Here is a 23,892-nt window from a genome sequence, read left to right as displayed (position 1 = left end):
TACCTGAGGAGCTCACAAGCCCCACCCCTACCTGAGGAGCTCACAAGCCCCACCCTTGCCTGAGGAGCTCACAAGCCCCACCCCTGCCTGAGGAGCTCACAAGCCCCACCCCTACCTGAGGAGCTCACAAGCCCCACCCCTGCCTGAGGAGCTCACAAGCCCCACCCCTACCTGAGGAGCTCACAAGCCCCACCCCTACCTGAGGAGCTCACAAGCCCCACCCCTCCCTGAGGAGCTCACAAGCCCCACCCTTGCCTGAGGAGCTCACAAGCCCCACCCCTGCCTGAGGAGCTCACAAGCCCCACCCCTAGCTGAGGAGCTCACAAGCCCCACCCCTAGCTGAGGAGCTAGCTATTGGCAGTTGATGGCTTCTGGGGATAGAGTCCTTGTTTGTTTGGCGATATGGCTACTGGTGGGTTGCCCAGGCTGTAGTGGAGTCTCTACATCAGTGTGCATCCCACAGCAATCAGCACTGACTGGACTCTGTGGATTTGGCTTTTGTTTTGTTTTGGTTTGTTTTGGTTTTTTGAGACAGGGTTTCTCTGTGTAGCCCTGGCTGTCCTGGAACTCACTCTGTAGACCAGGCTGGCCTCAAACTCAGAAATCTGCCTACCTCTGCCTCCCGAGTGCTAGGATTAAAGGTGTGAGCCACCACACCTGACGGATTTGGTTTTTAATAAAAGAGGAGGATATGAAATTGGGAAGAGACATGCAGAGAGAGGTTCAAGTGGAGTTGGAGGGGATGTGACAGGACAGAGACACAAAATACAACAATCCCGTTTGAACTCTCATCAGTGTTGACTGGTTGATTAAAGGACAAAGAAGAAAAAGCAAAATTAGCTGACTCAAACTCATAAAATTCTAGATCATCTAATGCTGTGGGGATGTGTATTTAAGCTTCTACCTCCCTTCAGTCCCTTGACTAAATCACGTTTGACTTCAAGCTGAGGTTAGGGTAGAGCTAGAAACAGAACAGAGAGAGAATGTGACAGAGGAGGTGTGTGTGAGTTAAAGAACAGATCTTATGTTTAAACCCTGGATAGCCCAACACACCCAAACTTCACAAGATCCCGGACACCCAACACGCGTGCACTTCTTAAGCTCACGTGGAATGGAAAGCAAAGTTCAGAACTGCAACCCTTCTGAGCTGCCACCAGACTTAGGCAGGACGGAGAGTCTGTGTGCAAAGTACAAACTCTACAATGATTCTCAACTTGTTGGTAAGAGGTAACAGTGTTGTTTTCACTAAATAAAAGGGGAAGATTAAAATCTGGATGTTGAAAGGCTGCAGAGATGGCTCAGCTGTTAAAGGCACTGGCTGTTCTTCAGAGGATTGGGGCTCAGTTCCCATCACCCACACAGTGATGTACAACCATCCATAACATAGTTCTAGGGGATCTAACCCTGTCTTCCAGCCTCTGTGGGCTTCAGGCATGTATACATGGTGCATAGACAGACACACGTATGACATAAGAATTAAAATAATAAATAAAGCCCTTTTTAAAATCCGGGGATTGAAAAGTGGGTATTTGGCCTGGCGTGCCTTTAATCCCAGCACTTGGGAGGCAGAGACAGGCAGATCTCTGAGTTCGAGTCCAGCCTGGTCTACAAAGTGAGTTCCAGGACAGCCAGGGCTACACACAGAAACCCTGTCTCAAACCCCTCCTCCCCAAAAAAATGAAAAGTGAGAATTTTGTTGTCACATGGTTTGCAATGGTTATTTGATGTTTAAATAAAGATGCTCTAGTGTTGTATAAGTATGCCTGGGGCCAGGTACATTTGAATTGTGCAAGTAACAGAAAACAAAAACAGAGATTCCCCAGATGCAGTCTACAGCAGGTTGTCTCTCAGCCTTTCCGTCTCATGCTATCGAGACTCACATGTGGGTAAGCAAGGCGGCTGTGGTCAGCACACTGCTTTGAGGGGAAGATCAGGACTTGTTCAGCAAGCCTGGGTGGGAAGTTCTGTAGTTAAGTAGGAAGGGAAGCAGCTGGCCGGGGGCAGTGACACGCACCTGTTTCCCCAGCACTTGAGACGCTGAGGTAGGTGGATTATGAGTTTGAGAATATGTGGGCTATATACATAGCACAATCCTGTCTCAAGAGAAAACAAAAGTTAAAGCTATCAATCAACCTTATCTAAAGGCAGTCATACCAAAAGGTGATTGCAGGAAACATTCAGAGAGGTGGGACAATCAAGAGAACAGGGTCACCGAAGCCTAGGATGGCAGCAAGGGTCCAACTGGGAGCAGCACTACCACAAAAGTTATCACTTGACACATCAAATACCATTAACTCTCCTTTCTCTGGAGTCCTCGCCTCTCTTCTTTGCATGCTTCCTTCCCACGAACCGATGCTGGCCCACCTATCATAACTAACACAGCACAAGTGCCTGTGGGTGCAGTGCTCAGCCTGCCTGAGAAGAGTCTTTCAGCCTTTTAGTTTTTCTTTCTTTGGAGCACTCACCACAACATCTCATTGTCTCCTCTTCTGCTCTCCAAGAGCTACCCCTAGCCTCCCTTTACAGGAAGTTTAACTGCCCTAAGCACCGTCTTTGCTCAGAGCTCCATCAGCTTTCTACTAACTGCACTTTCACCCAAGACCAAAGCCTTTCAGCTGCTAGGGTCTCTGTGATCTGCCCTGCCGACCTGTTCATACTTCTACATTTCCTGTTCATCAAACCAGATCGTTAGTCATGTTGAGGTCAGTTTCTTAAAAGTCTTCGAACATTCTGTTCTTCCATCCAGACTGCTCAGTCTAAATGCATACAGGGAAGTCTTATCTGTAGTGTCCAGCTCAGATGGCCACAGCAGGGTGCCCCTTTCTGAAGGTTTAGGCATCAGGTTTGCCTTGCCAAGGCCAGGGTTAAGTGGGAATCTAGACGCCACTCTAGCCTCTTCCTTCTTTTCAAGGGCGCCACCATCTCCCCACTTGCTCGCTCACAATCACACGCTAGACAGCAGCAGGTTCTTCCTACTTGGCTCAGGCTTTACTAATCTGCCTTTGAACATTCAGACCTTTCCAACTGAAAAAATAACTCTCATGGCTGCTTTAAAAAGCTCTGTCTTTGTGTTAATAACCCAGCTATTTCCCCTTGGCCTCACTGAGGCATCTACCAGGGTCTACACAGTCTGTAGAACCCTGGCTGCTACAGCTCCTTCATAAGCTTGGAAGAGCAGTACTCCTGCTGCCCGTTTAGGCCTCTCTGTCCCTGTGCCCACTGCAGCCTCTGCAGCCAGTGGCCCAGGTGGTGGCCCTTCTCAGCCCTCTCTCCTCTCATTATCTCTCCTTCCTTTTTGTCTCCTGTCTTTCTAATTTTTCCTCTTCTTCTTTTAAGATCAGGATGGCCTCAAACTTCCAGCTTAGATAATCCTCATGCTGCAATGCAGGATCAGGACTAGTGCTTTAATTTGTTAATTTCTTTACTGACATTTTCTTTCCTAGAACTACTCTTCTTAATTTGCATATTTCATCCTTCCCTCCCTCCCTCCCTCCCTCCCTCCCTCCCTCCCTCCCTCCCTTCCTTCCTTCCTTCCTTCCTTCCTTCCTTCCTCCTCATGGTTTCCTAAATTACATCCATTTTATCTTAATTGCTTGTGGCAATGCTTAAATGATGTTAGACTCTTTAGTACCAGATACCCATTTCTGCTTTTTCTCACCCAGCTGGATAGCCAAATGAGCTCAACCTCGTACTTCCCATCCAGCTGTTAAGATTATCTCCTCTCAAGTCTTACACCTTCTGCTACAAAACTACCTTCCTATGCTCATAGCATTAGTTTTGGTTGTAGTAACTTTGACTTCGACTACAAACTCAGCTTTCTCCCATGGTACTGACTAATCAGAATATCTTCAACTTAACCCACAATTTAGTAAGCAGCAAATTTTTTCTTTATAAACTTTTTATTGCCGTTTTCCCCAGTGCTGGGAACTGAACCTCAGGCTCATGCCTGTCAGGCAAGTGTTTTACCAATAAGCTACTCCCTCATCCCCTAAAGTATTGTAGTTCTTTTTTTTTTTTTTTTTTGTGGGGGTGGGGGTGTCTTTTTGTTTGTTTGACATGTTTCTGTTTGAAGTTCCTTGTTGCATAAAAATTAAAAGTTGAAATGCTATGGTAGTCTGAGAAAGAAACTGTGACCTAGGACAGCTACATGTTCTTATTCTTCTCACAGGATGCAAATGCTCTCCCTCTGGACACAATTCACCCTGCCTTAGCTGGCTTGCCAATCTGTGCCTGCCTCTTTCTCTCTGGTTTGTAGGGCCTTTTGGATTTTGGAGGGTGGGGGGTACTGGGAATTAAACCAGAGACCTCATATATGCCAACAATACAATCTACCACTGAACTACAAGCCTAGTCCCCAATCCATGTTTTTCTTGATCTCCATTTTCTTCTCCTCAAGGGTAAGCTGTAATTTGAGTTACAGACAAAACAGAGTAGCATGGAGCCCATCGCCAGAAGCAACAAGAGCATCAATACCCCAGTGCCTTTCCCAGGCTGGATCGGTTCAAGGCCATCCCTGGGTACATAGTGAGGTCAGAGAGAGGCTGGAGGGCGTGCAACTCTGACAAAGGAAAACAGAAAACCTGCTTTGTTCTCCCCACACCACTGCAGCTTGCTTTCCACATGGTGGTAGAGCAGCATTTACCAAAGTAGCTAGAATATGGTTAAGCTTGGGTAGTAAAAGAGATTTTTCATCATCTATATACTCTAACAAATTGAGTATAGATTACACAAATATTAGGAGTGCTTATGTATATAAAGCAGTTTCCTGGGACCTGGCTCATTCAGTAATGCTTGGGTGTGTAACACTGACAACGCCATTGTGTCCCCACATGTGGCCTCCGGACACACGTGGACTACAGAGTCCATTTCTCAGCCAGAATGGCTGACTTGTGTTTCTTACCTGAAAGAGGCTGAGTCTGCACAGATGCAGTGTTCTCTGTGGCCTGCAGATGCTGTGTCACTTGGCAACCAAGCATCTGCTGGGAGTGCTTCCCTGGGGCTCCGCATGGCGCTGTGCTCTGCTGAGCAAGGGGAGCTTCAGCAGAGGTTATGTCTTGCACAGAAGACTGTATCTGCTAGACAAAGATCAAGTTATCCTTCAGACCTCTAACCACACAAAAGCATAATTAAGAGATCTGGAACACAAGACATAGGCGGCAGACCAACAATGCTTTGATGGTACCTTCTGAAAATGCATTACAGCTTAAGTCACACACACACACACACACACACACACACACACAGTCCTGCTAGGGCAGACTCTGCAGGTGAGAGGATCAAGGTCTAGGAAGAGTAAATACCTTGTTGGATGCCTAAGAACTTGGATCTCTGGAGTCCTGACTCTCCTCCTAATTTTTGTTTAGAAATTTTACATAGGACCCCCCCCCCCCCACACACACACACACACACTCCTTTTTCTGTACCAAGGCAGTTCCTCTGTATTCACAGCCTTAGGTTGAACTGAAGTTTCTAAAACTTGTTCTACTTAACCGCTTGGCTTATACAGTAGTTGTATTTATTAGAAGGAGGAAGCCAAGTCATTTCTCTAGTCAACAGCCTTTGAGAGGAAGTCTTTGAACACCTAGTTAATGATTGAAAACAGTGATTTTTAATATAAACAAAATAAATGTTTTATTTATTTTTTTCTTTTTGAGTCTCTTGCTATCTAACTCAAGCTAACCTAAATCTGTGGTCTTCTTTCCTCTGCTTCCTCAGTGTGGACACGATTTATGTGCTAAACAATGCCCACCAACCCCCCCCCCTCCTCCACACACACACATAAAACATTGTAAAGAAAGTTACTACCACACTAGCTGCTACAACACACACCCTGGTTTCAATGCTGAGGTTAAAGATTCAACTTACCTTTATATTTTCTTTTGGAGGCAAATCATTCTGTTTTACTCCAGTAAATTTAGGAAATATTTCTGAAAATGTATATAGATAATTATTTCAACATTTGTAATCTTAACAGAAAAGCCCTGCCAAGTTACAGGTTTTCTATATTAGAAGCGAAACTAAGAACCAAGAGGCCTCGGTTTCCTGGCCACGGAGCTTCAGTCACAGGTAAAGCTTCCAGGCAGACCAAAGGCCAAGTTCAGGAGCCCTGTTATAAAGTGACTATGGTTGGTAATAGCTTTTAAGTGTTTTTAACACAGAAATATATAGTGGTAGACATGTTAATGTGAGTGACTGAACTGTTTTTAAGATGCATACATACATCAAAATCATGGCAGACACCCTAAATGTATCTTTTTATTATTTTTCAAGGAAAGAAAATAATACCACTGGGGCTAATGGGGGAAAAAAGAAAAAGCTCATTTCAAAAGAATACTTTTAATACAAATCTCTTAAAGTCACCGACTTTGCCCTATTTAAATTAGTCGACTTCTGTTTAAATGAGAAAAGTTATTTCTCCAAACTTCTTTGTTCAGGATGGAATAAACACCCATTCAGAAACTCCACTTTGGATTATGTTCAGGCAAAAACCAAGTGTGTTCTTTGACTGTAAGAAGCTCCAGGGAGCATTTAAAAAGAAAGTCACAAACAGAGCTCAAGGTTTCAGACATGGCACCAATTACACCAGCGTAAGAGCCCTAAGTGTAGTTCCCGGGGCTCAGGTGAAATCACCGAGAATCTACCACAAGAGAAACACAAGTTACTTACTTATCTGCGAGGGTACAGAGGATGCATTTATTATAAGTGAGATATCTGATATCCTTACTAAACTCAAAGATCCATCCTTTTACTTGAAACTTTGGCAGTTTGGACTAGATAACAACAAATAGGTTTCCTGTCTTGTTTGTTTTGAGACAGTGTCTCACATAGCGCAGGATTGCCTCAATCTCACTATGTAGCTGAGCATGGTCTTGACATTGCACCTGGTTTGTGTGAACCGGGCTCACTCTGGCTGTGTGCAGCCTTCTCTATCACCTCAGGCCCCCAGAGAACCAATGGGTTTTACAAGGCCTCCTTTACCTTCAGAAATATCTGTGCCGCTGACATTGGGGGTAGAAGCAAATACAAAAAGCTCCGTCTGCCTGTCATGGAGGCAAGATTCCTCTGTTCATGTACAACAGACTGTGGTGCCATCCTCCCCAGCACAGGCCTCTGCCATGTGGTGAAGCAGGAGCCTGGACGCACCACTCCAAGCCGGCTGTCACAAACCACCTGAACAGTATTTGGTTCGGGCTCAAGGGTACCAAGGCTGGTCTACACCAACTGTTATTCAGACTTAAAGCATTCTAATGGAAGAATTACCTTCTGCCTCCTGAAATGCCAGCAGTCTCCACTGGATGTGCTACTGTTCTTTCCTTGCTTAAAATTTTTGATGCTGGACACTGTTAAAATTGCTAAATGGCACTCAAAGCTGCATTTTAACTTAAAGAATTCAAGTACTTAAAATGACACAAACCAGTTTCACTCAGCCAAGACTGATTTTAGTGTTGGGTTTGGGTAGAGGGGTGACGGGGAGAGACCGAACACACAGGGTAGAGAAACTACAGTTTCAGCTTTGAACAAAAAACAAAAACACAGTTCATTAATACATAACATACATATTTATTAATATATCTTATTCAAACATGCACCTAAACTACAATGTCTTACAACATAAACACCTTAGTGAGATAAAAATATGGCATGCCACACTGGTGTTCTGCTAAGAAAAGCTGAAGAATATTTCCTTAGTTTTATGACATATAAAACTAACACTTAGGCTTATAAAAATTAGATCTGAAGACACTAGCAAAAGGCAAAGAATATTGACTAGAAATTTCAAAATTACCTAGTTCATGTCACGACACTACATCACTTTAACACTTGAATGCCTTGTGGGAAATAAACAGGTGAGTGACAGGAGCTTGTGGCTCAGCGCCTTGCTTCTGATACTAATCTCAGGTAACTGCTTCCCTGGCCTATGCTGAAGTAAACTGTGTCTCTGGTTTTGGGAATTAAAACATATATGCACATTTTTGCTATTAAGCTTAACATCATATTTCAGTTAGTAATAAATATCTACCAGATTTGGAGGACATCAATTAAGTTGACCACAATTATGACCACATATCTATTAACACTAATTTCTCTGGGACCTCTGACTATATCCGTGCCTATATTAAGAAACATTAAGTAATGAACATGAACCATGATGCATGGTGTGTTTGAATTTCACATCTCTCAAAAGCCTAATTTAAAATTTGTGTTATAAATGTTTTATTCTAAACTACACAAAACACTTCCTAGAGTTTAAACAAATAGCTGGAACTGGTGGGGAGTCAGTGAAAAGGTAAAAAGCACCTGTTTACCTATCAGAGCACTGAGGCCAAAGCTCCAGAGACACCACATCTCACCAGCAAGTTGGTTTGGAATAAAATCCCAAGAGGCACCACAACGCAAAGCCAGAGTATGGTGTCACACACAGAAGAAATAGTTACCAACATTTCTGACATTAGAGAAGCGAATCATGTCCCATTCTGAAATTCCATGGAAGTCACTGAACTCATGTGGCAGCTGCATCTTACTCTACAGAGAGACAGCAGGCCCTGAGGTATGGAAGGACTTGCCCAGATCCCATTCTAGTGATTTACAAGCACCAACAATCAGCACTATACTAAGCAATTTGGTTCCTTTAAAGAACCTATTTTATTTAGCTATTCTCCCTCTGTTTAGTAGTTTCTTTAACATTAAGAACAAACCTGTCATAAAAATGTGCTCCTTATATAAAGATTTTAACTTGAGTCAGAAAAGGGAAAGCCATAAAAGAGCAAACAACTACAGTTATTCTCAAATTAGTTAGCACCTTAGAAGCCTTAAGTATTGGTTATTTCCCGCGTACGACTACTTGCCAATATAAACATATGTGTGACATGTGAGCCTCGTGCCTTCAGAGGCCAAAAGAAGGCATCAGATCCCAGAGTTACAAATGGTCTTGAGCCACATGTGGGTGCTGAGAATTGAACCCAAGTCCTCTGGAAGAGCATCCAGTGCTCTCAACAATCCTTGTGGCTGTATCAGCTCCAACCCCTCGTACATTTTAAAGATAATAAATCATACCTGTCTCCCTGTATATTCAAATCCACATTTAGGCATAGTAATATAAAAAGCTTTTAGGTCATTCTAATGTTGCCAAGATCAAGACATACTATTATAGATAATCTATTTATCCAGGAAGACCTAGCTTGTATGGAAAAATAAAATTAAAAATGCATGAGAAAGAAATGGCTATTGCAAGGTCCAACCTCAATATAGACCTCAGCGTATGAATCAGCTTTTATTTTATTGTACTAAGCCTGGATCCTTGGCCTTTATCTTTCTAAACCCTTCCAGATGTTAGTTGATGAGAACTTTAATCATATTCTCTGTACTTCTGCAGAAGAGCTCGACAACAGTGAAGTGACAAATCACTCATTCCTACTTTAAATCACTGATGAAAAAGAACTAATGCTATTACTATATGCTATTGCTATATGCTATTACTATGGTGTTGCATGTGCCTCAAGCATTCTATTTCACACTGTCTGAGCTAGACACTCAAGTAGTTTCCAGGATTATTTCCTATAAGGTTCCAATCAGAAGCTTTGGTGTTTCATTCATTAGACTGGGCCTCATGCAGTTTGGGCTGGCCTAGAACTTGTCCAAGGATGGCCTCCTGCCTTCACAATCCAAGTGTGAGAACTGGAAGAGTAATCACTAGGCCTGGATAACTGCTATGGTCGATGAGCTATAGGGTTATTTATCTCAATAATTTGAATATATTCCTCTTATCATGTCACCCAAGTGTGATGAGTGTCCGAACTGTCTTAATAGCCCCTCCCTGAGCACTTGGGCAGCCAATACGGGCTATGTCAGAATTAACTGTATTTTGCAGCCTCATCCATATTATGAATCTTATACTTGGTATTTTGACAGACATAAAAATAAACGTCAAGGTTTTATATTTGTACCAATGTTTAATAAATGTTCTTGATTTATCTGTACGTGACTGTTTGTAGATACTGATGTCAGCCAAAAGAAAATTTAAATGATCAAATTACATTGAAATTTGCAATGAAATGCTGCTTCTGGTCTTCGGGTTCTCATACTTATTTTAGAAAGATTTGGGATTTCATTAGCAACTATTTATCTTGAATCAGACTAAATATCGTGCTTGAAATGATAATTAAATAACTTTTCTAGATTTTTTTAAAACAAGACTTTTCTTGGAAATCAGTACTTTACTGCATAATTAGTACTGCTTAACCAAGTTAAAAAAAATGAGCATGTTAAAAAAAATGTACAAATGAAGTTTCAAAATAATGGGCAGTAGCTCTTTGGGTGATTAGAACAAACAGCCCTGAAGCCACTTACAACATTCATGTGGTTTTCAGTAGCTCCGGTGCTGGCTAGCTTTATGTTAGTTTGACCAAGCTACAGTCACTGGAGAGGAGGAAGCCTCGACTGAGAAAATACCCTTTATTAAGATCAAGATGTAGCCAAGGCTATAGCATGTTTTCTCAATTAGTGGCTGATGGGAAAGGGCTCAGTCCACTGTGGATGGGACCACCCTTGGGCTGGTGGTTCTGAGTTCTGTATTCCAGCAGGGTCAGCCAAGCCATGGGAGCAAGCTAGGAAGCAGCACCCCACTGTGGCCTCTGCATTAGTTCCTGCCCCCAGGTTCCTGCCTCATTTGAGTCTGTCCTGCCTTTCTTCCATGATGAACAGGGACTTTGGGTGGTGGGCTGCTGTTCTGTGGGAGTTTGGAAGATAAAGTTGAGATCTATGGATGTGGTGGAATTTGGTTCTTTCTTCTTGAAGTGAGAAATTATTTTTTGTTTTACAGAAGCCCATAGTTGATTTTTAACTCTTTTTTTTTTTTTTTTTTTTTTTTTTTTTTTTTTTTTTTTTGGAGATAAACAACCACACGCTCCATTTATTCTCTCCATCTATTTGGGTAGCTACAACTAGAAGCTGGGTAGAATGTCCCTCGGTAGACTATTTAATTCATTTTTACCTAAATTTACCAATAACAATATTAATGCTTAACCCATTAAATTAATGTTTATGGTACAAACTTAACAGCAACCAATACCTAAACCTAGAGGTTGAAGAAATGGCAAAACAACCCTGAGATTCCACCTCACACCAGTCAGAATGGCTAAGATCAAAAATTCAGGTGACAGCAGATGCTGGCGAGGATGTGGAGAAAGAGGAACACTCCTCCATTGTTGGTGGGATTGCAAGCTTGTACAACCACTCTGGAAATCAGTCTGGCGGTTCCTCAGAAAATTGGACATAGTACTACCGGAGGATCCAGCAATACCTCTCCTGGGCATATATCCAGAAGATGTCCCAACCGGTAAAAAGGACACATGCTCCACTATGTTCATAGCAGCCCTATTTATAATAGCCAGAAGCTGGAAAGAACCCAGATGTCCCTCAACAGAGGAATGGATACAGAAATTATGGTACATTTACACAATGGAGTACTACTCAGCTATTAAAAAGAATGAATTTATGAAATTCCTAGCCAAATGGATGGACCTGGAGGGCATCATCTTGAGTGAAGTAACACAATCACAAAAGAACTCACACAATATGTATTCATTGATAAGTGGATATTAGCCCAAAACTTAGGATACCCAAGATATAAGATACAATTTGCTAAACGCATGAAACTCAAGAAGAATGAAGACCAAAGTGTGGACACTGTGCACCTTCTTAGAATTGGGAACAAAACACCCAGGGAAGGAGCTACAGAGACAAAGTTCGTAGCTGTGATGAAAGGATGGACCATTTAGAGACTGCTGTATCCAGGGATTTTTAACTCTTAAAGAGTTTAGAGTTTTATGAAGATGTTGTATTTTAAAAGAAATTTTGGATAAGAGACTGAGTCTTTAAAGACTGTGAGACTTTAAAATTTTGGAATATTTTAAATTGTGATGTTCATATTAATGTGAGATCTTAGGGATGTACAAGAAACAAAAGGTTGTGGTTTAATAATGATGTATTTGTGTGTCAAGCTGACCAGGGGTCAGTTGTACTGGATAGTTTTATGTCAACTTGAAACAAGCTACACTCTCTGGAGAGAAGAGAGCCTCAATTGAGAAAATGCCTACATAAGTCTGGGCTACAGGCAGGCCTGTAAGGCATTTTTTTTAAATTAGTGATTGATGGGGAGGGTCCAGCTCATTGTGGGTGGTGCCACCCCTTTTTTTATAATCAAGCATGCTGACCAAGCTATTCCTGCCTCCAGGTTCCTGCTGTGAGAGTGTCCTAACTCCCTTCCAGGATGAACAGTGCTGTGGGAGTGTACACCAAATAACCCTTTCCTCTCCAATTGCTTTGGTCCTGGTGTCTTATCACAGCAATCAAAACCCTAAGCAGGGCCGGGCAATGGTGGTGCACGCCTTAAATCCCAGCACTTGGGAGGCAGAGGCAGGCGGATTTCTGAGTTCGAGGCCAGCCTGGTCTACAGAGTGAGTTCCAGGACAGCCAGGACTATACAGAGAATCCCTGTCTCAAAAAACAAAACAAAATCAAACAAACAAACAAAAAAACCTAAGCAGGACATCCCACCTAAATAGAGCATTATTGCAGAGAAACCAACCCACAATATAGCAAGAACAGAAACTTAACAAGAGGAATCTGCCCCTGCTGGCACCAAACAAGATTAGGACTAAAGGAAACAAAAACAAAATGGGTATAGTCAAGTAGCTGAAATAATCAAGGGGGAAACTGCCGTAGGGATGAGCTGTTGATACTATTATGCTGCTATGGAAGGGGAAGGAGCTGTGGGCCCACCTTAAACTGAGAACAGACAAACAGTTAGCAATTGATACATGGGAAGAGACATGTCCTTAGTGAGTAACCACCAGCTTTCACCCTCAATGGCACTCACTGGGACACACACACACGTGCACACACTCACACGCACACAGAAGGGGCAGTTGGGAAAAGAAGGGGATGAACAGGAGTGAAGGGGGACACAGTATTATCAAAATATGTACACGTATGAAAGCATCATAATAAATCATTGTCAAATAGAATTAATATATGACAATAAAATGTTAACAAATCCAGTATGACAAGTATTAAAAGGTAGATAAATTTTAAAAATATGATTAGCTTCTTACTAAGAAAGTATGTATGCCACCAAAGCTTTCAGATAAGTTGCTTCTATTACTGAGTCTCTCAGGATCCTGACATCCAACTACATCCATTCTGAACAAAGCACTATCACTTAGAATGTCAACATCTTACTGATTCCTTCAGCTAGTTTTTGTTTTATTGAACAAGGTTTTATCACTAGTCCATGCAGGCCTCAGCTCCCTGAATGCTGGGGTTACAAGTACCTGCCACTATGCCTACCTTTATTCTTATTTCGTGTTTTGTCAATAGACCAAATTTTCACATTTTGAGGGGTAATTAACCCATTTCCACCACACAATGAAAGCTGGCAACATGTTTGTCATCTGCAGTTTGTTGAAACTGTTACACACACAGCCAAGAACACAGGCACTTTCATTAGTTTTACAAGAATATTGCAATGATGGGGGGCTGACTTATTTTTCTCTCTCTAATTTATAATCCTGCTTACAAATTTTATTGTTATTCTTAGGGAAGTAAAAATGTTCCTAGTTTACACACTAGAAATCAGTAAGTCTTATGGCATTTTAAAGTACTTAGTATTGAAGTACTTACTTCGTATCAGTTTAGTACTAAAAAGTATTCAAAGAGCCTATACTTAATTTGCTTATTGGAAGCATAGATATAGTTTTTTTCCATTTTAGACTTTGCAATTTATAATACACTTAACCAGTGTTTCCCTCTGTCTATAAAGAATACAGATGTACGTTTAAAAATTAAAATTTCAAGAATAAATGACAAGACAGATGTAGCAACACATGCCTGTGATTCCAGCACTCAGGAGGCTGTGAGAGAAAGAACAGGACTTTAAGTCTATCGGTGGCTACACAGTGAGATTCCATCTCAAACAACAGTAAAAGACAATGTCAGTGCCACCCCCCAGTGAAGACAAACTGATCTCAGTGTAATAAATCACAAACTATTCATAAGATGGTTAACTTGAATAAATCGATAGATGATAAATAAATGAAGCGAGCTGAGGAATACCTGCAGCTTGATGGTTAAACTGATTTCCTGGTATGTCAGACCTTGGGTTCACTCTCCAGTGCCAGGAGAGGGAATAAAATTTGTTGCTTTTATTTTAACATTATATATTTTTAAAAGCGTCTAAATCAGTCTATATGTGTGGGCCTATGACCTACTGCTTGAGGCCATGAATGCAATGGATTTTTTCCAATACTGTTCTATGCTCAGAAGTCAAATATAAGAAATATTTTATAATAAGAGCTGCACATGACTTTAAAATGTATTAGAATGACAAATCCTAACCACAGCAAAACTTCTGTTGAACTTTACTAAATTGTTCTGCAAGTTCAAGGATGGCTTAGGCTTCAGTGCAAGCTCCAGCCCAGCCCAGCCCAGGACACTCCGTGAGGACACAGCTTGGTGCTGCAGTGCTTGCTCGCCTTGTGTGCACAGGTGCCTTAGTTCCACCACCACGCAACAGAAGCAAAGCTCTTTGGAAAACATGCCACCAACCATGAATGCTGATCAGCAGATACAAACTCAGCAATGTTTTAGGATTAGAATTCTGAGTTTGAGCTGTTCTGTTAAAGTTAGAAAACAAGTTTCTGTACCATTTTAAGAACATATAGATGATGATAAACATTTTCTTCTCTTCAAGTAATATACTAGAATATCATATCAAGAGTTTGTGTGGTATAGCACACCTGTTGGGAGGCAGAAGCAGGAGGATTGCTGAGTTCAAATCCACTCTGGCCTACAAAGTGAAGTCTGGCTACACAGTAAGCAAAGACAGGAAGGGAGAGGGGAGGGAGGGAGTTAGGGAGGGAGGGAGGGAGGGAGGAAGGAAGGAAGGAAGGAAAGAAGGAATTCTAAATACTAAGGTGCTATACCAAAAAACTCTATGCAGTATTTTTTTCTAACTTTCAAAGCATTTACTGAATTTTTTAAGTTAAATAACTCAAACTAATAGAGTTAGTTTTATCCCACAAATAAAAGACAAGGTGCTGTAACTTATTAGGCCACAAATGCTTTATTAGATAAAATTACAATTAATTACAATTTAAAATACTAAATGCAACTTAGATTTTTCCAGTATTGTTTTATGCTTAAAAGTCAAATATAAGAAATACTTTGTAATAAGAACTCTAAAATGAGTTTTAATGTAATGTATTAAAATAACAAATTCTAATCAAAGTAAAAATTCTTTTAAATTTTACAAAATTGTTCCTCTCTACATACTCAGAAATGTGAAAACCAAATCAGCGACTAGCTCTACAAAAAATAAACGAATCAAAACCAAGGAAAACAGAATCGCTGCCAGCCAGCAGACCCTGACTGTCAACTGCAATTCTTTATGCTGGAGTTTCTGTGAGGTTCTTTTTAATTAAAAAGAACTGAACCTCACAAGAAACATCCCATTAACAATAAAGCACATTTTAGGGAAGAAAGTGCCCTGTGTTCTGCATTTGCTGCTTGGTTAAAATGGAACACCATTGGTGGGGTGGACAGTGATCACACGGCAGCTATACAACTAGTAATGGAAAACAAAGAAAACACGAGTGACCTGGTTTAATACAACTGACAAACTGCACAAGAAAATGTGGAACTTCCATCTTTTTCTATAGATGATAGGTAATAATATGTAGTTAAAAAACATAAATAAAAAAAAAAAACCTCTCTACAAATTTTGGGGTGAGTGGCTTCTTAATTCAAAACGACAGTTCAACTCAGAAAGCAGTGTCCAAACAGGACACACTTCACATCGGAGTGACCCAAAGTACAATGGGAACACACTGAGGCCTCCCAAATAATGTTTTCATTAAGAAGTGAAAGCAGCACTCGCAGCTTTTCAATCTCGTACATTTCCTTAGGAGACCTCCCATCAGGCCCAAGTCACGTCCTTTCCTTCTTTTATGGAAAGAGTAAGGATTTTATTAAGGATGTTGGCATCCAAAGCATAGGTCCTCCTCTACACATTCTCCCGACTCTATAGGAAAGGCCACTCCCCCCCCACCGCAGCGGCGCCTACGAGCCAGCTAACCTGGTTCAGAATCGCTGCTGTCGGAGGAGCTCGAGTCGCTGCTGCTGCTCGCGGACCCCGAGGAGCTGCTGCTGCTGCTGCCGCTGCTGCTGCTGCCACTGCCGCTGCTGCTGCAGCTGCTGCTGTCGCTCAGGCGAGACCCACTGGCCAGCTCCGGGGGAGGCGGCGGGGGCGGGGGCGGGGGCGGGGGCGGCTTCTCCACTGCAAAACAGGGAGCGTTAACAGCGGTCAGGGCTCACGGGTGGGCGCGGAGAAACCGCCACCTACCTTTTGCTGGACGTTTCGTTTGCCGTTTCCTACAATTCAGCTGATTGTTGACGTCCAGCAACCGCCTCTCCAGCTCCAGCTTTTTTTCAGAATGGAGCTCCTCCTTAGACCTGACAACCTTCTTTGCTGTGAGAGGAGGAGCAACCGTGAGTGTGGGGAGGGGCCTGGAGGTGGGGCGTGGCCTAGAGGCAAGATGGGGCGGGACTTAGGGATGGGGCTGGGCCTGGCCTACCTTGGGGCTTCAGCGACCTCTTCCTCAGACAGGCCAGGACATACTTCTCCAGTTCTCTAAGTGTGGATGCCTTCAGGGTCTCAAAGTCGATCTCGATCTCGTCCGGGTTGGAGTTTCTCAGGGAAGGCTCCCTTGACTGTATTATATGAACTATTCGACCAAGCTTGTCTCCTGGCAGTTTGTTTATGTCCAAGCTCAGCTGCCTTTTCTCATCATAGTTCATAGGCTTCGCATTGTCTTCCTCTTCCAATTTCAAAAGTGGCTTTTTCTTCTTTGGTTGACTGTAACAAAATTATATATTAGTTTCATATTTTTTAAACACATTTTTGTTGATGTGGGAATTTCATACAATGCACCCACATCACACAGTCATTCGGTTCATCTTGATCCAGGCCCTCGCACAGGCTAACCGTGTGGTCCTTCACTGAGCCTGCCTCCTGGGCAGTCACTCACTGAACATGCTTACTTGCTTTTGGCCTTCTCCTTTTGCTTCATTTGCTTAGGCTTTTTCTTTGGGTTTTCATCTCTGTTATTAACCTTTTTCCTTTTTGGCGCCCTTTTAGACTTCTCATTCTTTTTCTTCAGCTTACGTAATGGAACTTGGGATAGAACTTGCAGCTGCTGATGAACAGCATTAAGCTGGGAAAGGAAAAAATAAAAGCCTTTAAACATTTATGTCTCTAAAGCACCAAAGATACCAGAAAAACATGGTACTCCAAAGTAATGCCACCCTTTGTGAAATTCATGTCATGTTCTACTTCCTTCAGGATTTTGCTTCATTTTGGAATTTCAGTGTTTTGAAGGGTATATAAATAAATAAATAAATAATAAACAAACTGTATAGTATAACATAGTATAGTAATAAAAACACTACAGCCCAACATTTCTTTGTATTAAAGTTTCTTTCAAAAGCTATATCTATCTTACAGGTGGTTGTGAGTAGCCTGGTACACATGCTAAGAACTGAACTCAGGTGCTCTGGAAGAACAGCCAGTGCTAATAACTGCTGAGCCATCTCTCCAGCCCTAGTCTTCAGACATGACCTCAGTAAAAGTTACTATTTTATCACAGAAAGTAGCAAGTGATCTCATTCTAAAATATTCCACATTATACCAGAAATCACTTCAGTAAGAATCAACTACTCAGACTATAAATGCAAATAGCAGAATTGTAAATAATTCCCAGGCATCATGGTGCACACCAACAATCCCAGCACTTGAAAGGTGGAGGCAGAAGGAGCAGAAGTTTATGACAAGCTGGGTACATGAGACCATTTCAAAGAGGAGGAGGAGGAAGAAGAAGAGGAGGAGGAAGAAGAGGAGGAGGGAGAGGAATAAGAGGTGGTGGTAGTGGCTCTAGAATTATAGCATACAGATATTTGAGTAGGAAATTTTAAACATGGCAAATATGCCAAAACCTAACTAAAGCTATAAACATCAGGTGATGCAACTAAAGCTATAGATGGCATTAGGTGATCTAAACATAACAGCTGTGACTCTGCAAACAGTGCACCACTGACTAGCCGCTTGGGAACCATCAACACTTGCGTCATATATGGCCACCTGCTCCTGAAGCTTGGCAAGATGTTGCACTCGTTCATCCTCAGAGTCTTCAGAAGAGGCGTCCCCTGAGGAGGCCTCACTGCTGCTTTCTCTGCTGAGGGCTTGTGCACTGTTTGTTGTAAGGTGGTATGCATGCATACTCTCAATAGGTTCATCGGGAATCTTGGCAAAATGTAGTTCAAAAACATCCTACAATGCAAAATTAACCTGTTCACATTTTTTGGTTTATTTTGAGACAGAGTTTCACCGTGTCCAGGCTGGCCTGGAGTGCACTATGTAGCCCAGACTGCCTTGGAACTTCAAATCCTCCTGCCCACCTCCAGAGTGCTGGGATTGTAGGCATGCACCACCTGGTTTGGTTTTCTCCATTTCTGATTTAATGCAACAAGAACACCTTTAAAAGTACACATGGCCGGGCGGTGGTGGCACACACCTTTGATCCCAGCACTTGGGAGGCAGAGGCGGGCAGATTTCTGAGTTCGAGGCCAGCCTGGTCTACAAAGTGAGTTCCAGGACAGCCAGGGCTAAACAGAGAAACCCTGTCTCGAAAAACCAAAAAAAAAAAAAAAAAAAACCACATGGAGATATCTGGGCAGCCATCTTTAAGACACACCAGAAGAAGCGCAGCATGATGATTCTGTCTGCACTTCATGCCTCAGCACACTTCTAGGCTATGTCTCTCAGCAGGGTCGACCTTTGTTCAAGGGCTGGGTAGTTAAGGTCAGCCATGTCATATACAGTTCTACCTTCAGTGACTCAAGACTGGGTCCTCTCCGGAAGCAGGCCAGGGTCAGTCCCACTAGGGACCTGTTACCCTCTTCTCACTGACGATTCATCCATTTCTTATGAGAAGTAGGCAGCTTCCTTTTTAAAAGTGTGCTGCTAAAGCTTACAACTAAACGGACAACCCCCCACAGTGTAATAAGTAATTTATACAATTTTTGGCACTATTAAGGACAGAGGTTATCATTTGGCTCTTGAGTTATGGTTCAGAAATAAATATATTATGCTCAAAGGTAATTTACCCAGAGAGCGAGTAAAGTCTCACCTGAAGGGTCCTAGCCATCGCCACAACTTCATGATCGGGAGGATTATACTTGTAACAGTTCATGAACATCAATCTGACATCTGCAGCAAATTCATATGCATCCTTATACTCTTGATTGTCCATTTTCCCCTGAGTTAAGGAAAAATTAGAAGGATTCACAAACAACTGAAGTCAATTCACATGAAACAATTTAGATGAACTGGGAAATGGAGAAGATAACGCAGAGAAAATATTTCAATGTCTGGGTAAGATGATGGCCTAGACATTTGCCTCTGTGCATGCTGTGAGAATAGGAAATCTCTTAAAAAGACTTCATTCCAAAGCAAGAAAGAATATTGAAAATTCATAAATGGCCTGATAGGGCAGCTTAGAAATATGGAGAAACAGGTGGGGCAAGATGGCAAACAGTAAAAAGAGCCTGAAGCCAGACATAGGGCCAGCAGTATGGTTTCCTACTTGACGAAGAAGGAATAGAAGCTACATCCAAAAGACAAGCCAGACAGTCCCAGTGAGAAAGATACTAGGTGGTTCTACCCACAGGACAAACCCACAGTTCTCACAAGCCTCAAATCCAGCTGTGGTCTTTGCTGAGACAGTGACCTTTTAAGAAGGAGGGGTTGGCAGAGGGAGAGAGATCTGGCTCAGAGGGCTGTGGACTAGGTCCCATTTGATCCTGAATTAGATCTGTCACAGACCCAATGTGAGGGATAAGTCTAGGAAGCAGATGGGTGAGATCCCAACAAACCAAAGGTGTAAGTGACAGGAGTCTTGCATAGGGGCCTGGAGACACCTCATCACCGACTAACTGGAGCCAATACCACAAGCCTGAGCTCAGTGGGTAGATCCCCCCATCTGCTCATGCATCTGGCCCAAGAACTCTGCAGCTGCATCCCCTCCCCCAGCAGTGACTACTGCTTGTGGACTTAGAAACTGAAGGCAGGGCTGCACTTGCAGATTTCAGCACTTTGGTTGCTTTGCCTTCTCTATGGAAGAAACTCTTTGGCCAGAACATTAGCTGCCCCAGGGGGCGGAAACTAGGGATCTTCCAGAGATCAGGAAAACCTGCTCAGTCCACAGGCTACAGTGTTCAGCTTGGCAGCACAGACCCCTGATATATAGCTGCAGGACCAAGTTAAAGTGGAGATAGCACTGATGCAGGAGACACAAGTCTAGCATCAAGTCAGCTGACCTGTGCTGACCTCTCCAATTTTGACGAGTCCTCAAAGAAGTCAAAACTTTGTCTTCTTGTTCTGCCCCTCCCCGACCTGTGCATGTGTATGTGTGTGCAATGAATCTCTTAAGGAGATCAGAGGACAGCCATAGAAGTGAGCTCTCTCCTTCTCCCACGTGGGCTCCAGGGGCCAAACTCAGGTTGTCAGGCCTGACTGCAAGTGTACCTGCTGACCACCCCTCTATGCCTATGATTTCTTCAATATTTAAGAAAAGCTTTCATTTTTAAAATTTATTTTCATATAATCTGTTTTTGTTTCCTCTTAGTCTCCCTTTTGATGTTTTCCTATTATGCTTCCGATAGGAGTGATCTCACCTGATTTCTACACAAAAACATCCCCACTCTGATGTTCTCATTTTCTGACCTCCTCACATTATATAACTTTTTACATTTTCTTGTTATTGAGTAATTTTCCATCTTTATTTTCCCACTAATGTATTTTTCTCCTTCAGAAAATTCTCCTTCTTTCTTGTTTCTCTTCTGTTATCCATGCTTCTATTTTTCATCTTTCTCTACTCCCTGCCACAGCTTCATTCACTAGCTGGTTTCACATTTAATCATCATTTTAAACGTTGGCATCTGCCATCTTTTGTTTTCCGACTATGAATGGTATATTAGTGACCTTTAATCAGTTTTCACTGTACTTCTATAGCTCATGTTTAAAAGTTGTTTTCTCCTGTTTTAGTGGTGTTCAGTAAATGGAATTGAGCCCTAAAGAGCAAACTATTCACTAAGAAAACAAACAAATAAATTAAACCGGGAGAGATGTACGCAAACAGATGTACACAACACATCACAACACAACACACGGAAGCCCACACTCTTCCAAAACCACGAGAAAGCAAGGGAACTTCTCCCAGAAGAGTGTACTGCTCCTTAGCTACCGAACTCAAAGACAGGGAACGGAGTAAAACATCGTATGAAGATTTCAGACACTTACTGGTAAAAATGATCAGCGACCTTACGGGAGATTTAAAACCAGGGGAACAAGGGACAGAAGTGGGCCACAGACCTGGAGAGGATGGCCAGCAACCCAGGAAAAGCAAAGAGGATGAGTCCACACCATCATCTTAAGAGATGGAGAAAGGTCAGACAGAAGAGCCCAATGTCCTTCTTGGCAAATCTCTGAACTAAGAATAAAGAGACTTAAGATGCATATACAACAAACCTACAACCAGCTTTGTGCGACATGGGGAACGAATTAATTTCCATTAAAATCAGGAATGAGACAAGGGAACCCATTCTCTTCACTCCTAGTCAATCTAGCTACAGCTGTAAGAACACAGAGAGAAATAAGAAAGACGGCACAGGGAAGGGAGGGTCAGGTTTCCCTGCTTGTAGATGACATGACTCTGTACTTAAAAGACGCTGAAGACTCCATTAGAAAACCTTCAGGGTTGACAAACACCTGCAAGCAAAGCAGCGGTACACAGAAGCAGCATAAGAAAGCAGCTGCTTTTCTAGCACACTGGTAATGCAGAAGGAAATCCTCTGTGTGTGTGTGTGTGTGTGTGAAATCCCACTTCAAAACAACCATACAAAGCATTCTGAAAAAAGTATTCCAACAGCTCAGTAAATGAAAAACAAGAATTGATAAGATGTATTGCGTAGTATTAAAAAGCTCTATGTAGCAAAAAGAAACCATCAGCAGAATGAAGAGATAGCCTATGGAATGGAAGAAAAGTCTTGGCCAACCATACACTAGACCACAAGAAGAGGATTAGTGCTAGAAACTATATAGTCTTGTCACATATGTATACACATACAAAACAAAACCCATCATTTAAAATAGAGATACTAGTGAATTTAATAGGCAGTTCTTAAAGGAAGAAAAACAAACAGCCAATAGATAGTTAAAAGTGTTCAATATCCTTATCTATCTTAGGAAGTAAAAATAAAAACGACATTGATTTTCTATTTTACTGCAGTCAAAATGGCTAATATCAAGAGCGGGGAAACCAGCATATACTGGGGAAGACACAGGAAAGATACTCTTACACATTGCTGGGGAGAATGCAAATCAGCATATACTGGGGAAGATACAGGAAAGATACTCTTACACATTGCTGGGGAGAATGCAAATCAGCTGGGGAAGATACAGGAAAGATAACTCTTACACATTGCTGGTCAGAATGCAAATCAGCATATACTGGGGAAGATACAGGAAAGATACTCTTACACATTGCTGGTCAGAATGCAAATCAGCATATACTGGGGAAGATATAGGAAAGATACTCTTACACATTGCTGGTCAGAATGCAAATCTGTATAGGCTCTCTGGAAATCAGTATGGAGTGTCCTTTAAAGATGCAAAAGAGAGGGACTGATGAGATGGCTCAGTGGTTAAGAGCACCAACTGCTCTTCTGAAGGTCCTGAGTTTAAATCCCAGCAACCACATGGTGGCTCACAACCATTCGTAATGAGATCTGGAGCCCTCTTCTGGAGTGTCTAAAGACAGCTACAGTGTACTTACATATAATAAATAATTTTTTAAAAAAAGATGCAAAAGAGAACTGCCACACATGGTCCAGCATGTAAGTCCACAAAGGGCTCTCAATCAGCATAGCAAAGACACCTGCATGTTCATGATCACTGCTATTTCTGTGCATGACAGACATGATGTAAAACAGCTGAGAAGCTCATCAACAGATGACTAATGAAAATGTGGTGCACACATAGGGAATTTTATTCAGCTCTGAAGAGGAAGGAAACAGAGAACTGAAATAAGACAGACTTGAAAAGACAAATATGTTTTCTCTCTCTTATATGTGGAATCCAGACTTAAATTTTTGCACATATATGTATATACATATGCAATATGTACATATATGTAAAGATATATGTACAGTATGAAAGTAGAAATAGCAGTAAAGAGAGGAGGCAAAAAGGGAACAACAGAAGGCAATAGAATATATGTTACGAAAGGAAAGAGGGTCCTATTTATGGGGATAAAGGGGATGAGCCAAGCAGCAGGAGTCAAGAACAAAGTGTAGCCATGTATATGTATGGAAACATCATGGCCAGCATGATGTGCATGCCTGCGAGCCTAGCTCTGGGGAGGTGCAAGCAGGAAGATCAGGAGTAAAGGGCATCCTCAGGTACACAGGAAGTGTGAGGCCAGCCTGGGCTGTGTGAGACGCGGTCTCAACCAACAATGAACAAAGGGAAAAAAGGGAAAGAGAGTCACAGGAACCCACTTCTTTGTGTGCTAACCAGAAAGCAAGTAAATGGGAGGGAGGGACATCACTATGTATATCTTTTTAAAACAAATATCAAACATTGTTCTATATTTATCAAATTTTACACTTACAAAAGAAATCAATGAGCATTTACACATAAAGAGAATGAAGGGGGCACTGTGGGCAAAATAGACAGGAAAGTGTTTTCAGACTGTCTTGACATGGAAATTCTACAGTAAG

General features: G+C 42.1%; 1 protein-coding gene across 4 annotated transcripts in view; it reads right to left on the bottom strand.

Moving 5' to 3' along the window:
• Positions 1-23,892, bottom strand: part of Brdt (bromodomain testis associated) — a 57,767-nt gene that overhangs the window by 11,911 nt on the left and 21,964 nt on the right. For 3 of the 4 annotated variants that reach the window (XM_085836979.1, XM_085836980.1, XM_021162657.3), the window contains exons 8-15: positions 19,242-19,370; positions 18,194-18,382; positions 17,098-17,270; positions 16,632-16,912; positions 16,400-16,525; positions 16,133-16,333; positions 5,866-5,927; positions 4,901-5,075 (exon numbers count right to left, since the gene is read on the bottom strand). In XM_085836979.1, the coding sequence (XP_085693105.1) occupies positions 4,901-5,075; positions 5,866-5,927; positions 16,133-16,333; positions 16,400-16,525; positions 16,632-16,912; positions 17,098-17,270; positions 18,194-18,382; positions 19,242-19,370 (1,336 nt within the window). Of the gene's footprint in view, positions 1-327; positions 2,094-4,900; positions 5,076-5,865; positions 5,928-16,132; positions 16,334-16,399; positions 16,526-16,631; positions 16,913-17,097; positions 17,271-18,193; positions 18,383-19,241; positions 19,371-23,892 lie in introns of those variants that run through there. The other variant, XM_029477852.2, reaches the window with a different exon arrangement.

Source organism: Mus caroli, unplaced genomic scaffold (genome assembly GCF_978045245.1).
Source record: "Mus caroli unplaced genomic scaffold, Mus_caroli_1 scaffold_4, whole genome shotgun sequence".
In the NCBI taxonomy this organism is placed as follows: domain Eukaryota; kingdom Metazoa; phylum Chordata; class Mammalia; order Rodentia; family Muridae; genus Mus; species Mus caroli.
This window is presented reverse-complemented; position numbering and strand designations above follow the sequence as displayed.